Below are 16,065 nucleotides of genomic sequence, written 5' to 3'. Positions count from 1 at the left end.
CCTGCAGCAGCTGCAGCAGTTGGTAACACTTCAGCAGTGTTTGCATAAGGAGATCCGGTTGGATTGGAATTGGCCACTGGACCTGTGACATTGGCATAACTGATATTGAGACAGCTGCCACTCTGTGGATCCTCTTGTATCTTCTGGATGATAAGTTCGACAGCTTTTCGGTTTTGTTCAGGTTCTCCACTCACAGTGACAACCCTCTCTTGCAAGTTGATCCCATCAGGTTTCTGGGAAAGCTGCACCCAAGCCCCTGACTGCTCCATTATAGCCTTCACTGTAGCACCTCCCTTCCCTATTATCAGACCTGCTGTGCTGTTGGGAACTATAATCTTTACCTGTAATTAAAAAAAATATATATAAATAATACTTCTGCTTTTTGCATAAACACTATAATATTTTGCTACCCTATAAAAGGAAGGAAAAAATTGAAGCAAATTAGTTAACATGTTTTAAAAGAAAAAAAAATACAGCTTGTCACTCTTTTTAATGCTCCACATCTGTTTCAAACATACAATACAAAGAATTAAAGAGAATAACAGGAAAATCATATTTATCATTATCCCACAGAATATACCACTTCCAGCACAGTACATTTCAGACAAAGAGATTAAACAAATGCAGGTATTATGCTCATATGGAAAGATTATCTTAGACTGCATCAAAGTGAGTGCTTTTATCTGATTCCTCTCTTTCCAGGCTAATGTTGCAAACCAACTTCTTAGGCAAAACATGTTTGAAATTCTTTACCTTCACTTGAAAGATCTATAATAATGTAGTAATCATTGAAAAATAACAGCATTTGGCTAAAGTATGGCATAGCATGGACAGACAAAACAGTTGGACTTGAATACGACATGATGCTCATTGTTCAACCTATTAGCCACATCAGAATACAAAATTTCACTGTGTGCTAGAGCATTTTATTATTCAGCCTATGAAAAGAAAGTGTAGCAGGTGTTGATTCTGAAAAAATAAAATGTCATTTGTACATCTTAAAACGTTAACCGAACTGTCTTCAAACAAAGAGTATTCCCCTATAAATTCTAGCTTTCCTCCTGTTTAATGTTTTAAGCTAATGCAACTGCATTAATGTCAACAAATTTATTCCTTATTGACTTATTGCTATGAGTGAAGAACAACATCCATGATAAAAATTCAATATTTATATGTAATCTTGGCCTTTCTTTTCAATATACATTTTGAAAATGTATTGATATCTTAATGTAATGTTTCATATGTTTCATAATATTGAATTAATGTTACTTTATCTTCACAAAAATACATTTTAGTAGCCTACTGATATCCATTCATCCAGGTTTTGTGGACCACACATGGGAGTAACACTTCCCCATTTGTGTCTTTTCACTAAAATGCCATCTAAAATCTCAGCAACAAGTCAATATAAAATACAATCAAAAAATTATTAAGAACATTCTCATGTTAGTTTTATTACAAATTCAAGCTTATTACGTTATTTACAAATTATTTACGTTATTTACGAAGTTAATTACGAATAAAAATGCCCTAGAAATAAGCTTGTTCTAGTCTTACCCATTTTAGATATTTCCAGTCGCTTTGATAGCACCGAAATCAAGTCTTTGGAAACCCAGCATAAAGTTAAGAAGTATTTTCATTTTCCACTTATGTACCTTAAAAATTTAACATACCATATTGCATTTTGCACTGAGTTGTTTGGTAGCATATATTGAACTCTTAATTTTTTTAGAATAGTATTCAAGTTCCCTGAGATCAAAACAAAATATGTTCTATTTGTCAAACTTTTTGGCGATTATGAGGTGCTCTTTTTTTTTTTTTTCAGTTTTCCTGTCACCAAAACAAAGATACAATTCTTAGAACTGGTTTGATATTTGGGATCTAAAGACAAATGTATTAATTAATTGTAGATATAATGAATTGCTAAATATAATGAATTTTTCATAAATATATTTTAAGGTGGTTTATTTATTATTAATATTCCAAAAATACAGATTTCTATAGAATCAGTCAGAAAAACTCTGTAAACTCTGCAAACCTTTTATTGCATGGAACAAATTTTGATGATTCTGATTTTTGTGTTCTGTTGCTGTTTTTTCCTCCCACATACTACAGGAAACATTTACCTGACTCCATTGATTTAAGACACATTAATACTTTAACTGGGAGATTTTGAAAACTGACTTGGCAAATCCTGCTTGGTTTCATAACCAAAGTGAATTGTTCTGATTAAGCTAGGTATAAGTGCTTACAAACGAGTGTAAAACTAGAATCTAAGAACATAAGAAGGTATGAAAACAGATAACAGATTTAGAAAAAATAATTTAAATCTATATTACAAACAATTTCTAATTGGGAAAAAAAAAAAATACCTGAAGTCTTTCACAGAACCTTGACTACTGAAGCTGGGAGTGTGAATCAAGTAGAGTGTTTTGAGTGGGCTCCACTTACTGCTTTTTTTGTTCTGTGTTCTGAAAATTTTTATTTTGTTGTATTTTTTTTTATGATGCCTGTATTGTGAGTACCTGAATAAATCTTCTTTTTTGAAGCAAATTAAATTGTAGAACTTTCAAGAAAAATTAGACTGAGCCACTATTTGCACCTATTCAACTGGTTTTGATATTTTAGTTAGTCAAAAGAAAGTATTTTGGATTTTAACTTTCACTTGTATAAAAACATTTTTCATTGCATTATCTTCGAAGCAATAAAAAAGTGAAAACTTTTCAAACAAATAAATAAACAAAAAAAAACAAAAAAACACACCACCAGCAAACCAAACCAAAAAAAAAAAACAACCAAACAAACAACAATTTCCTAGGAAATATGTTCCATTAATTTCCATTTTAAAAAGTGTCTACAATTGCTGCTCCAAGCTCTAGCTCAGCAGACTTGACCTTGAATCTGACAGTGGAATTGGGCTCACACTAGAGTTAGTGATATCATCAGTGCAAAGCTCTGAAGACTCTCATAACCCAACATCTGAGTAGTTAATTTTATGACACCATTGCAGGACACGTAATAACATAGCTACATGTGTAATAAACATGAAAATCCAGGTCATTGTAATATAGCTGGGATTACTCTAAGGGACTGGTGTAGTCCAATAAAATAATTCAGACACAAAATGAAGGGAATACTCTACGCAAAAAGAAAGGTTTTCTCAATAAGAAGTTACGACTTTCCATCCATCTTGATATTACAAAAAGTTTATTTGGCTCACTGCTAACAGCTCTGGTCATTCAACAGAATTATCTGGCTAGTCACAGGGATGATAAAAGAACAACATCCTTCCCTATACCCATCCACTCCCTTCTTGAGATTTTTTTCTACCCTGCCATAGACAACAAATTATGATGCATTTTGGAAAATAAAGCTTGGAGTTACTAATTTGTATGTTACTTTTTTTTTTTTTGTCTGCTTCTGAGAAACAAAAATTCTAAGCATCTATTTTAGAAACATCAGATTGTGTGTCTTAGCTGATAACACTTTTGTATTTTTTTAATATAGGAAAACGCCACTAATATCCTTTGAAATACAAACCTTTCCAGCGTGGATATTACACCAATTATCATATATCACAAATTTTAAAATTTTACAGGTATCTAAAGATTAGATAATATGCACAATCTATTTCATACTAAGACATCACAAAAAAAATATTACAGTTGAAATTCACTTTTAACAAAATATAAATGCAACATTATGCATTTTACTTAAAACAAAAGGTAAAATCCTACTCAATGAAATGAATGGCAACATTTGCATTATGTTAAGATATTCAAATGTAACGTGCCTTTATATGTGACAACTACATGAAAATGTTATTTAAAAATGGAGATAAGTATGTTAAAAAGCAGAACATTTAGGATTTTTATTTATTTATTTAGGTCATGTTAATCGTGCTAACAATTTGTAATTTTCCATCTGTTTCCAGTATTTACTTGAATTTCCATGATTTAAATGCTGGAATATCAAAGCTTTAGGACAAGCATTGGTTGTGTTGCATACTAATATAGTATCTATCATAACAGGGCACAGACCTCTAAATGCTAGCATATATTAAATATATATTTTATTTTTTGATGAAGCCTAAAAACCATAAGGTCAAGTATTTACAAGGTATGAAATCAGACAATAAAATTATTGTTCTCTACTCCTTTAAAACAAACAAAAGTTGAAAAAGCAATTATCTATTTGGTTTTATTACCTGTATATATATACTGACTTCTCTTGTCTTTCAGGGAAATTGGACAGTGCTCTTACTCCCTTTTTTAGATAAGTAGTTGGGAAAGTTATTTGGATTTGGAAATGAAAAACCCAAATAATATCCAAACTAAATGCTCTGAGCTATCTAATTAAGGTATCTGAGTATATAGGAAGCTTAGGTTTAGAGGCTCACGTGTATGCTCTTGGCTATATTGAAATTTATGTTACAATAAGGAGACTGAGTATCCAAAGCAATAATAAACAAATTTAAAATGTATATGCAATCTGTTGGTTTTTTTTTTTTTCAAATTCCATAAGCCAAGGATGGAGAAGGAAAGCATTCAACCTTTATCTCATGCTAAATAGGTTTTATAAAAATAAGGATTGCAACCATGACATTTGCTTACTCACAAGGCAAATTAATTACCTCCACTGGCATCACCCTCAACCTATTAGCGTTATTCTAAGGAATGCCAAAATCAGGCTCAGAGTAAAATACTTTTCTCCTGGAAAAGGATCAAACAATTTGAAATAATTTCATTGCAATGTTTTCACCAACACAACACTGTCTTTAAAAAGCATTGACAAAGGTGCAACAGTGAAGAAACTGTAGTGCTTAAGAAAGGCTCAAACCTAAAAGCAGTTTATTGCCTTCTGTTCCCTATGAAGTTAGCAGAGGTTTGATGAAACTGCACTTCAGAGAAGGATGCTTTGTACTTGAAGGATCTGTCATTATGTCCTGAGGACAGGATTCAAATTGCTTTAACTCACTATCACCATTTCATGCTGCAAAATTCTAAACTCCTAAACTCTGGATCAGCTAATTCTTTAACCCCTTTCCTTTTATTGACAACCCACTTGCATAACCCCATGCTGCACACACCCATAATGACAGAATACCTTATGTTACAAGTCCTCTGATTTATCAAACCAAAAGTCCCATCTCAGTTCTGGCAGTCGAATAGCGTGGAATGCCAGATGTTCAGAGATTGTTCTATGACACTTCTTATACTTACGCTGCAAAGAGATAATCTGTACTAAGCAGCAATAAGTGTGCAATGCAGAACTTCTTCCCAGTAAGCAGACCCACCACCATATTTGGTGGTTTCAGTATGGATAGAAAAGTATGTCCCATCTCTCCAGTCCTCATCCCCAGTCCTGTCCTGCAAACTCCTCCAATAGCCTACAGCAAGATTCCCAATGCTTTTATTTAGTGCACGTGCCTGCACTAAATTACATCCAAAAAAAAGTCTCAATGATTATACAAAATCTCATCACAACTTGAAAAACAAACAAATTTCACAGAAGCAATATTTAATTGCATCATCCTCTGCTTTTTCCACCTCATAGGATTGTTTCTGAAGAGAGGTTAATGAAGCACGGAGGTTTTTATCTAATATTCAGCTTCCATTTTTACTTTTTCTATATGTATTAAGTTTTTATAAATCATGCCATGAATCTTCTCAAGCAGTTGTCTTTCTCTTTAGCTATTACAATTTTCAATTTCTGTTTCTACCCTACCTTTTTCTAACAGAGTAAAATCTTTACTAAAAATGTTATTTCTAATCCAACAGATTCATCCTAACATAACTCCACATTTTATACTCTCTAAAGCAAATAACTATTATTGCCTTAAACTGTAAATTTCTATATTCCATATATATATTCCCCCCCCCTTTTTTTCTTTGTTTCAGTACTCATCAATTACTTCAAACTCAAATTCCATCTAGGCTCTACATATTCTTCTATACCTATCAGAATTTCATGTTATGTGTACTTTAGCTGTTCATCTGACTATAGGCTTGGAATTGATGAGAAAAGCACAAGTTCCCATAGAGAGCAGACAAAGAGTAAGAGCCATCCAGTGTTTTTCTTGGTGGCAGACTAAACACACTACTACAGTAGGATTATAGTGATATGAGTAGTCCCATGCCATCCATCCTTCAACCGAAGTGATAATATGATGAAAATCTGGGAGAAAACACAGGGTTAATAAAGGATGTAATAAAAGAAAACAGCTAAGTACACCACGAGCATAACAATACCTGCATGCACTTCACCTACTTAGAACCAACAGCCATGCTTCATCATATCAGGCAACTCTTGGAAAGTACCTACATACCCAAGGGCAACCACAACTTTTCATACCAGGGCAGAACAAGCTCAAGAGGTCATGGGTATGCTTGTTTCATCCTCTTTTGCCATTGCAGGCAAAAATACCAGGCTAGCAAAATCTATATTGACTGTGCATCCATAACCATAAGGAAGTTAATGAAATGTCTTTTACTGATTTCAGTAGCTCTGTATTGTGTTCCTTAACTACACATCACATAAGCTTTTTTTTTTTTTTTTTTTAACAGTTGTGGTGCACTTAGCAAATTCCTGGTTGCTCAGTCCAAGAATTTGTCCAAGAATTTAGATATTTTCTCTTCAGGAAAAAAACAAAACAAAACAAAACAAAACAAACAAACAAAAAACTTTTAAAAGAGTTTAGACAATCATCTATTTGACATTTATTTACAAATATAAGAAAATAACCATGTAAAGAGAAGCAGCTCTTTGCAAATTTTAGTGTAAATCTATATCATAAATTAGCTGCCACCTTCCCTGATTGTTTAAATTCTGCAACTTTCATTCCAATTCTCCGTATTTTTCAATAGAATTGAAATATTCTGTGAACAAGTGTAATTGGATTATAGGAAGAGATTTCATTCTATTTTGTTCCTGAGTACAATGCACATCTTTTTTTCCTGTAATGTTTGTATTCCTGAGATTTTCTCTTATTGCAAGATGAGTCTCATTTCTTTATGTTCTATGTGGTATTCCTACCTTCAAAACTAGTGTTTCTTCCAAGTAACAACTTGGAAGACAAATTAACCCTTTAAAAAAAAATAATCTGTTCCAAGCAATAGAGGTCCTTCTAAAGTTAGAGGCACACTAGATTACTAAAAATGTAAGTTAGAATAACAAGGCAAACACATCATCTAAAATTTTTACTTATATCTGTCCCTAAATTTCAGCAGGAATTTGGCTGTCTTATTCTCCCTCTACTGTTAATCACCAGTGTTTATTTTGTTCCATTTCTCAGACCTCCTTTCACCTGAAGATCCATTGCTCAAGGGTATTGTTTCATTTTAGTTTTAGTAACTATGATATAATACAATTCTAGTTTCATTTCAAACATTCAGAATTATTTACACCTAAAATCAAGAGGTCTAAAACCTTGGAAACAAACATTTACTAGTGGAAGGAAAGAGTATTACATTTATTTATTCTGCAAAACTTTGCTGCTTTAGCTTAAATCTGGAACATTTTTCAATTAGTGTTTTTATACTAAATCTTGATTCTTTGTGGGAAACAAAAAAGTATCTCCCACTTCTAGTTCATTATGCTTCTGCCCACATAAATATTTTAACTAATTTGGAATGCAAACTTCTCACAGCAAGGAACTAGCAAATCACGTTTAAACAAACAAAATTCTCTGGTCTCTGCTTTAGTTGTCATTCTCTCATTAATGTGCATATTGTAAGCTCTGAAACATAAATGGAAAGGTTACCTTCTCTCAAAAGCACTTTTTAATAGATATGTGCACATGCAAGTTGTGTACAGAGAGAGAATAAATATTAAAATGAAGTTATTTATATAGGTGGTCAATTCTATGAGATTATCTAGTTTTGTATAAACTATTATTTTAAAATCACACATACATATGCATACACTAGTCTATGACTAGTTTCTTATACCTCACAAAACCACAGTTCAAAAGTATGTGAACATATGACACTGCATCCTCCATGACTTCTCTATAATACATAGTTTTAATAACATAGAGAAGAAACTTTTCTAAGTTTGTTTCAGTATAGCACAAAAACAACTCTCCATATTTCATGCATTAATGTTTCATGAGATTCAAATTACTTTTGCAGGGAAGCATAATGTATTTTGAGTAGCTTCATTTATACTTTTCATATTTTTATAATTAAAAAAGAAAAATGAGATGGTTACATGCTGAATTATGTAAGAGTAAAAAAATTATAGACTTTCAGTCAATTGCAGAGTATGTAGTATACACAGAAAAGCAGACATCTACATTGACTATGCCATTCATTGTTCAGATGAAACATCTTTTAATAAGACAAAAAGCAGCAATACTATCTCCACTGGCCAGTAAAGTCTGACTGATGCTTTCAGTGACAGCAGAATGTTAACTTTATTCTCTAACTAAAGTAAAATATATTTCCCCCCCTACATAAAATCTTCCTGTGAATTTTTTTTTTCCTCTCCTATTTGTTGCGTGGTATGTTGTGAACACCTGCCAACATGCCATATACACAAAGATGGGTTTCATAAAATAATGAACATTTACTGTTGAGTACAGTAAACTGGGACAGTTTTGACTGCAAGATACTAGTTACAAATTACACCAATTACAATTTAATATCATTACTGAAATTGCCGAAAAGACACTTCTCAATACAAATTAATCTAAAAAAAGTAGATAATGTACATTCTTTTAAAAACAATTATGTGCCTGTGATGGCATTGAGAAAACTCCCATTGTTTTGCATTAGACAGGATCTAACTTAAAAACTCATAAAAAAGGAATTCCAAAAGGAATTGATATTCCTGACTCTATTTGGGGCACAGGCCGTGTATCTTTTATTTATTTATTTTTAAACTTTCCCATTCACAAAAACTATAGATGTTACTCTGGTTCCTCCAATGAGCTAATTTGCTCATTGTCCAAAGAAGCATTGTGAACTGGCTGCTTTCCTGAAAAGTCATTAGACAAAAGGTAAGTACTTAAACTACAAGGACATTTCTACGCTTCTCAAGAAAATCCCTAAAAGGCTGTGTAAAAGCTAATGTGAAGCATTAGCTTCACATGCACTCCTCAGAACCAGAATAGCTATATACTTGTTATAAGTGATATACTGTATTTTAACTGGACATCTTACACTTTATGAAAGCAGTTACTAGAAGAATTCCCGTGCTTGAAACATACAGGAGATCTGATACGCTCTTAATAGCAAATCGTGGAGTTAAGTTTGATGACCTATATGCACAGATAGGAACTCATTTCCCATTGATTTCAAACAGATTAAGGCTAACCAATTTTTACGGTTGCAAACTGCAAGTCCAAGACAAGCCTAAGTGTATGTCCTTAGCTAAAACAGAATTGTTCACAATAAATATGAAAGATTAAACATGAGAGAACCTCATGGGTACCCACTATTCAAGTCCAGGTTGGATGAGGCCCTAGGCAACCTGATCTAGTGGGGGGCATCCCTGCCCATGGCAGAGGGTTTGGAACCAGATGATCTTTAAGGTTCCTTCCAACCCTAGCCATTCTGTGATTATAACTAAAAGTGACTCAAGTTTCATTATGAGCTTTGATAAACACAGATAAAATACACAATATGCTTTAAAAAAATAAAATAAAAAAAAGGCAAACAAAATTACATAGTTTAGTTATCCCACTTAATTCAAGTCTGAGGTAAGGACAACCAGTAGGAACGTACAACGGCACATAGCCACATTGCCATTGCCTATGGCACATTTCACTGAAGCTATCTGAAACTCAAAAGCATGAAAAAGCTGAAAACAGGATCCAACAAGATCTCAACATTTAAAAATTCACTCTCTTGCATCTCTGGCCAAATTCCCAAATTAACGTAGGACTTAAATCCAAATTTAAAATGAAAGTCGCATTCCAGATAAGAATGGTCAAAATCTGAAAAGCTGCATTTCAAATGAGTCTATCCATAACATTTAGTAGAGTGAGAAGGTGCAAACACTGCTGAATTATTTCGGTGACAGCAGGCCATCTTTGGCAAAGTTGATGATCACAAAATATGTAACACATTCATTAAGGACATTTGACAATACAGAAAATTTAACTTCTCAACACTATACCATCTGCAGGAGACCTCTCTTTTCAAAGGTATAGAAATACTGTGCTACAGCAGAATCATTTCAAGTATTGAAAAGATGGATTTGTAAAGAATCCTGGATGATTATTTAGGCATCATAACCAAAAAGGTATGCTTGCACATTCAGAAAACCGAATAGCCAAACCACTTATTTAAATCATATAAAAAAATCATGAATTCAGGTACTTGTTTTAAAAAGTTATGATAGTCTTGGTGAATTCTGAATTATGACTGCATGTCCACATCATTTTTGTTGTTGTTGTTGAATGTGTCCTTAATAACATAATGAAGAATTTGTGAATCACTGATCAGCGGTATAATTCCTCTGTGTAAAAACTTAGCCATTCTTGTCAAACTCCTTCATGTAAACTATTTTAACTTGAAAAAGAAGAATGGAAGGTATCTTGCCAGGTATAGATATTGAATGGTAAAACAACATGTTTTCCAAAGAGCCATGCAAATACAAATTTTCTCATCAATTCCTTATGAGATTTAGTAAACATTTTTCCTTGAGATATGACAAGATGGTAGAACTGAGTATTTTTTAAAAGGATTTAACTATTTTTAATTAAAATCTAGCTATGCACATCATAAAAAAAAAAGGAAAATACTTGTTAATCATATACCCACTGACATAACATTTGATGCAAAAAAATAAAATTTGCCAAGAAAAGATTTGATGCAAAAAAATAAAATGTAAATACACAAAATAAATCCCTAATCACTTGAAAATGGCTAATAAACTTTTCTAAATATATTTGTATTTCTATACTATACATACTTCTATATATTCCATAATACTTGGTAGCTTTTATGGAGAAGTCCTATCACATTCAGTATCTAGCTAACAGCTCCAGCAGACAAGAGAGCACAGAAGCCACATATTCAGCAGCGCCTCTTTAAATCATTTGTTCACAATTCAGCTGTTTTTAAGAAACAATAAGAAAAAAAATAAAAAGCAAATTAGTCCATATAGAAGGAATGCACAACATTGCTACTCTATACACATAGAATGAATAAAACCATCCCTCTCCCTGTCATGTCTTAGAATCTCACAGCTGCAATAATGTCACACATTAGCGTGCTCATGCACAAAAACAAATGAAAGCCTTCTGCATTACAAAATCTTGGAAGAAAAGAACACTTTGTTACAGAATTATTTCAAGAGGATTTCCAACATTTTATTTGACCTCAAATTTCTGCCCTCAAAAATGTTTAAGAATATATATCTATAGACATATGTCTTCCATATATATCTATATTTAGGATATTTATTCATATCTTTTCTATCATATTAAGATCTTTTCTATTCAGTCTATATCTCTACACATAGAGAGATGAGAAAAGACAACAGTATTTTAATGGTGTATCCTGACCTAACCTTGCACCTGTTTGGATATGATTTTTACTCACAGATCACAAAATGTAGGTAAGGTGAAAGATAAATCTTATAGTATCACCAACCAATACCTATGAAGTAAACATGATAGAAATGCCTATGAAGTAAACATGGTAGAATGATCAAATTTTTGCTGCATCTGTAACTGCAGCAAATGTTGCAAACAGCAACCTATGTAAAGCCATAGAAAATGAATGTACCATGTCTAAGTGAACACCTTGGAGCTTTTCTGGGCCTTAACATAAAATAATAATAAACCCTAAAATCCCTCTTTCTACATTATTTGTAATTAAAATCCTGGGAAAATTATTCTGTTCTCAGTTGTCAAGAAGGAAGGGGAGACATGAATTAATGTCCTTGTGGTCATCCCATTAATGTGAAAAAGGAGCATCTCTATGTTCTGACCTACAGATTGTTCTGTCTATCTTCATTGGTTTTCACTGTAAGTGTGCTGAAAAATACCAAGAAATTCAGCTCATGCAAAATGCATCTGTCCTATCTAGATGAACATTTCTTAGTGGTATCAAGGGCTAGACCCCATTAATTTCACTGGCTACTTTACTGCACTCATAGCTTTGCAAAAGACAACCAGCAGCTTGATCCTTTCTGTATTGAATGTTGCCTAACTATTGCAAAATAATTTTGTATAGCAAGAACTACTCAATGAATATCTAAGTAAGACAATCTCACAGATGTCATTTGAGAATTGTTTTCAAATGGGAAGTAAAGGACAGTTAAAGATAAAACATTTAAATAGCCATATCTCTCTAGGTCAAAGAAATAGTAATTACCAGAATATTTTACAACAAAAAGAACATAGTTTCACTAATGAGTGGATACCTCCAAATTTAATAAGCACTACTACAGCACTACATAGCCTTCTACTGCTAATATGCTCTTCTGACAAGCCACTACAAATCTTTCCTCTCAGAGGCTGACACTGTCTCTGACAAGATGACAAGAATCAGAGAACAGAACAAGGTGCTGCTGGTTTAGGAAAATATATCGATACCTAAAGCTAAGTGGCTGGCTTAGAACTTAACATTCGCAGCACTAAATCCATGCCTAAGTACATGCATAACTTTTTTTTTTTTTTTTTTTTTAAAACCTTTTCATATACTTGGAATTACACATTTTTAACCAAAAATGGCACCAGCCCGTGGTGACAACTATTGGAACAAAAAAAAAAAAAAAAAAAAAAAAAAAAAAGAAAGGAAAAGAGCACTGTAAGTAAGTAATGGTACTTCTTCTTGTAAGTACTATGGTACTTACTTCTACTTACTGGTAGAAGTAATGAATGAAATTAGCAATTTTTTGAGTAAACAGAAAAAAAGTTTGATTGGTGCTAAGATAAATCAGTTATGAAAGTCGACCTAGCTTATCAACAAAAGCTGCAATTGTAAGAGACAATAGAATGTACAATTGCATCCTTCTTGTGAAACAAAGATCCTTGATTTAGATGACATTAAGTTTGGTTCACTGGGGAGACTTATATTTGTTAAATAAATATATTTGTTATCAAATTACATATCTGCGAAACATATTGTGTCCATACATCCATGCTCTGTCTTACATTTCTCCCTCAGTGAGAATCTGTGGAGCCAAATATCATTAAAGTATAACTATTTATAAATAAGACATTAAAACCAAAAGAAATTAAGAACTTTTGAGATTCAGTTAAGCATTGCAAATCCAAGGCACAAGCATCACTTGAATATAGATAACTTGTACATGTACAATTTCACTAGATAATCAGTTGATGTGTGATATCCACATGGAAAAAAAAATGACTTACACCAAGGTGGTGAAGCACAGATGTTATATATGGCTGTATATATATACATCACATTTTTATTTCTACATTACATATGTGTAATTATGTGTGCATTAACTTGGAAAAGCAGGATACTAAGGATAAATTTGGAGTTAGTATACTGGAAACTTGGATTTACAACTTATTAATCTTTTTAAAGATACACATCCATAATCTGTGACAGACCTAAAAAGAAAATAGAATTTTCTCAATACCACTATAAGAAATGACATAAAAATCAGGGAATTCAAATTAGGTGAATATTGAAGTTAAAATATCAGAGACAGTATATCTTAAATAATCCTCACATCAAATTCTCATAGGTGAACAGAGGCTATCTTGATAGCCTTTGCGGGCTATCTAGTATCCTGGAATCATCCTTAAAATTATTTATTTGTGCTTCAAGATTTGTATGCTGTCAAAAACTTTGTTTGAAGTTTGGTATTGTACAAATTTTCCAAGTCCGTGTCCTAAAGCTAACAGAAAACTAAACCAATGCTTTCTTTCCTAGTTCTTCTTTGACCTCCTACAACAAATAAAATACTAAGTGAGGTAAGTTCATGAGCTCTAAAAAACGTGTGTACTTTACCTGCTATGTACAGGCAGTACCAAGAAAATTGGCTTGGTCCCATCACATAAATAGGATTGAAAATATTTATTACAGATACTGCAGCAAGCAGATGACATAGATAAGCTCAAAAAACTTGTAAACCTTGAGGACTGAATGGGCAGTCCCACCAACAATTAGCACTCCAAAAAAAATTGTATTACATTGTACAAAATGATAAAATAGCTTCAGGTGTAACAACAAAGCAGGAAAATATAGGGTATAATTGTTAGAACATAAATGGCAGAGGACAAAATAGTGCTTTAGAAAAAGTAAATATAAAGTTTATATAGTAAGTTAATGATAAAGTCTGTGATAAGCTCAGTAATAAGCTTAAACCTATATAAATTATAAGGCAGAAGAAGACCCCTACCTAGAGTGATGACTTTTCCTTACACACTTTTCAGCAGGAATGTGTGTTTTGGATTTTTTATTATTTTAAAGCCAGTAATTAAGATCAGCAGCAATATCAGTCTCATGGAAAAAGGGTGCAGAAGAAAACATGCACAGGATTGCAATTGCATTTACAGATGTACATCGAATAGACGAAGGAGAAATACAAAGTTAAACCTTATATCACTTTTTTCCCCTCTAAAATAAGTTGTAACAGTACAAGATGTAGATAAGAAGGAAGAACAAGCGTGTAAACAAAAGAAAATGATATGCAAACAGTTAATTATAGAAATGCTTGTCTATGTACTCTCACTTATCTGTTAAAATAAGTATTAACGCTTGTACATTTCCAAACCACAGAGGAAAAACAAACACGTTGTATATGATGCTTATCATTACTTTTGAAAAGAAATTGCCACCTGAAGTGTATTGTGGAAAAGTAAAATTGATTCCCTCCTTCTGGCAAATAAATGTAAAGAACAGATTTACCACTGTAGTTATATGTCAGTATTCTGCTATAAACAAAGCTGACAAAGTTCATGAGAGAGCAACAATAAAGCTCTCAGTCTAAAAGGACAGGAAGATTAAGTTGTTCTTTTCAGTGATAGGCACATAGGAATAAAATAAAGTTATTTGAAATGCATTCCAAGTGTCCTTTTTTTTTTTTTTTTTTTTTTTTCCCATCTTTGGTTCTTTATTCCTTACTGAAAGTTTCCACTGTATGAATTTGTATTGTGGACAAAAGCGTAAAGAAGTTTACTGCAAAAATAAGACATTTCCAACAATACTGACTGATGTATATTTTCCTGGAGCAAAGAAATAACAAAAAAGCACTCCCCGTGTGTAGGTTTTTCTTGCATTCATGGGAATTCAGTATAGTGCAACATGACTGTTTCTCTCCACTACAAAAAACATTTTAGAGACTACTATTTACTTCTTGAGAATGATTAAAATGAACAGTTTCACTACCACTGGATATTTCAAAAAAACAACAATTCAACCAAAGTTGTAATTGCCTGAAAATATAGTTATGATCTCATCTGGATGGAGTCAAAGCAAGTCATTAAAAGGAAGACATAATACAAGCCAGATTTCCTGCCTAGCTTCCTCTTGACTTTTGTTGGCAGAACTATTTTCCTGTTGTGGTAAAATCTGTGCCTAGAAATTTTTCTGTCCACTATGCTAGTAGCCCTGTCAGGAAAACAGAATTAAATGACATGCTAGTACAGTGGGAAAGATCATATCATCAGGTAAGCTCACCTACACACATCCGTAACAGATCTGTAATTGCAGTGACTCACAGGGAATCTTACAACTCAGTTTAAAAATCTCACTCCAACAGCAACCAATTTCTCTCAGCGTTAAGCAATGTTTAAATGTTGCTTAATCACCCTGCAAATCTTTAATATAAAATGTGGTCTGTCATGACTGAAACACTATACAAAAAACATGAAATTATGTTAAGTCTGATGTCCTACTATATGCTATACAGCAGGGTGCATTGTGAATGTATCTTCTACCTTAACACTAAATTTCCTGACTTCCATCCAGTCAGGAAAGCTTCATTTTATGATATTTTGTGAACAGTTATTTTCTATTAAGAATCCTACCTAGTCATATATCAAAACACATTTGTTTCATTCTCTAATACTACTCTCTCAAATAATAATTTGACTTACATGACTACTGACAAGTTTGAGATTACCATGTTGGA

General features: G+C 32.7%; 1 protein-coding gene across 5 annotated transcripts in view; it reads right to left on the bottom strand.

Moving 5' to 3' along the window:
• NOVA1 (NOVA alternative splicing regulator 1) overlaps nucleotides 1-16,065 on the bottom strand; it is a 150,348-nt gene that overhangs the window by 8,993 nt on the left and 125,290 nt on the right. For 4 of the 5 annotated variants that reach the window (XM_084287594.1, XM_084287595.1, XM_084287597.1 and 1 more), the window contains exon 5: nucleotides 1-341. This exon is cut by the window's left edge and continues 2,818 nt beyond it. The exons of the other annotated variant lie outside the window; for it this stretch is intronic. In XM_084287594.1, the coding sequence (XP_084143720.1) occupies nucleotides 1-341 (341 nt within the window). The remainder of the gene's footprint in view (nucleotides 342-16,065) is intronic. 5 annotated transcript variants of the gene reach the window in all.

Source organism: Netta rufina (assembly GCF_964035555.1).
Source record: "Netta rufina genome assembly, chromosome: 5".
NCBI classification, from domain to species: Eukaryota; Metazoa; Chordata; class Aves; order Anseriformes; family Anatidae; genus Netta; species Netta rufina.
Note: the sequence above shows the minus strand (reverse complement) of the source record. Positions and strands in the feature narration are given on the sequence as shown.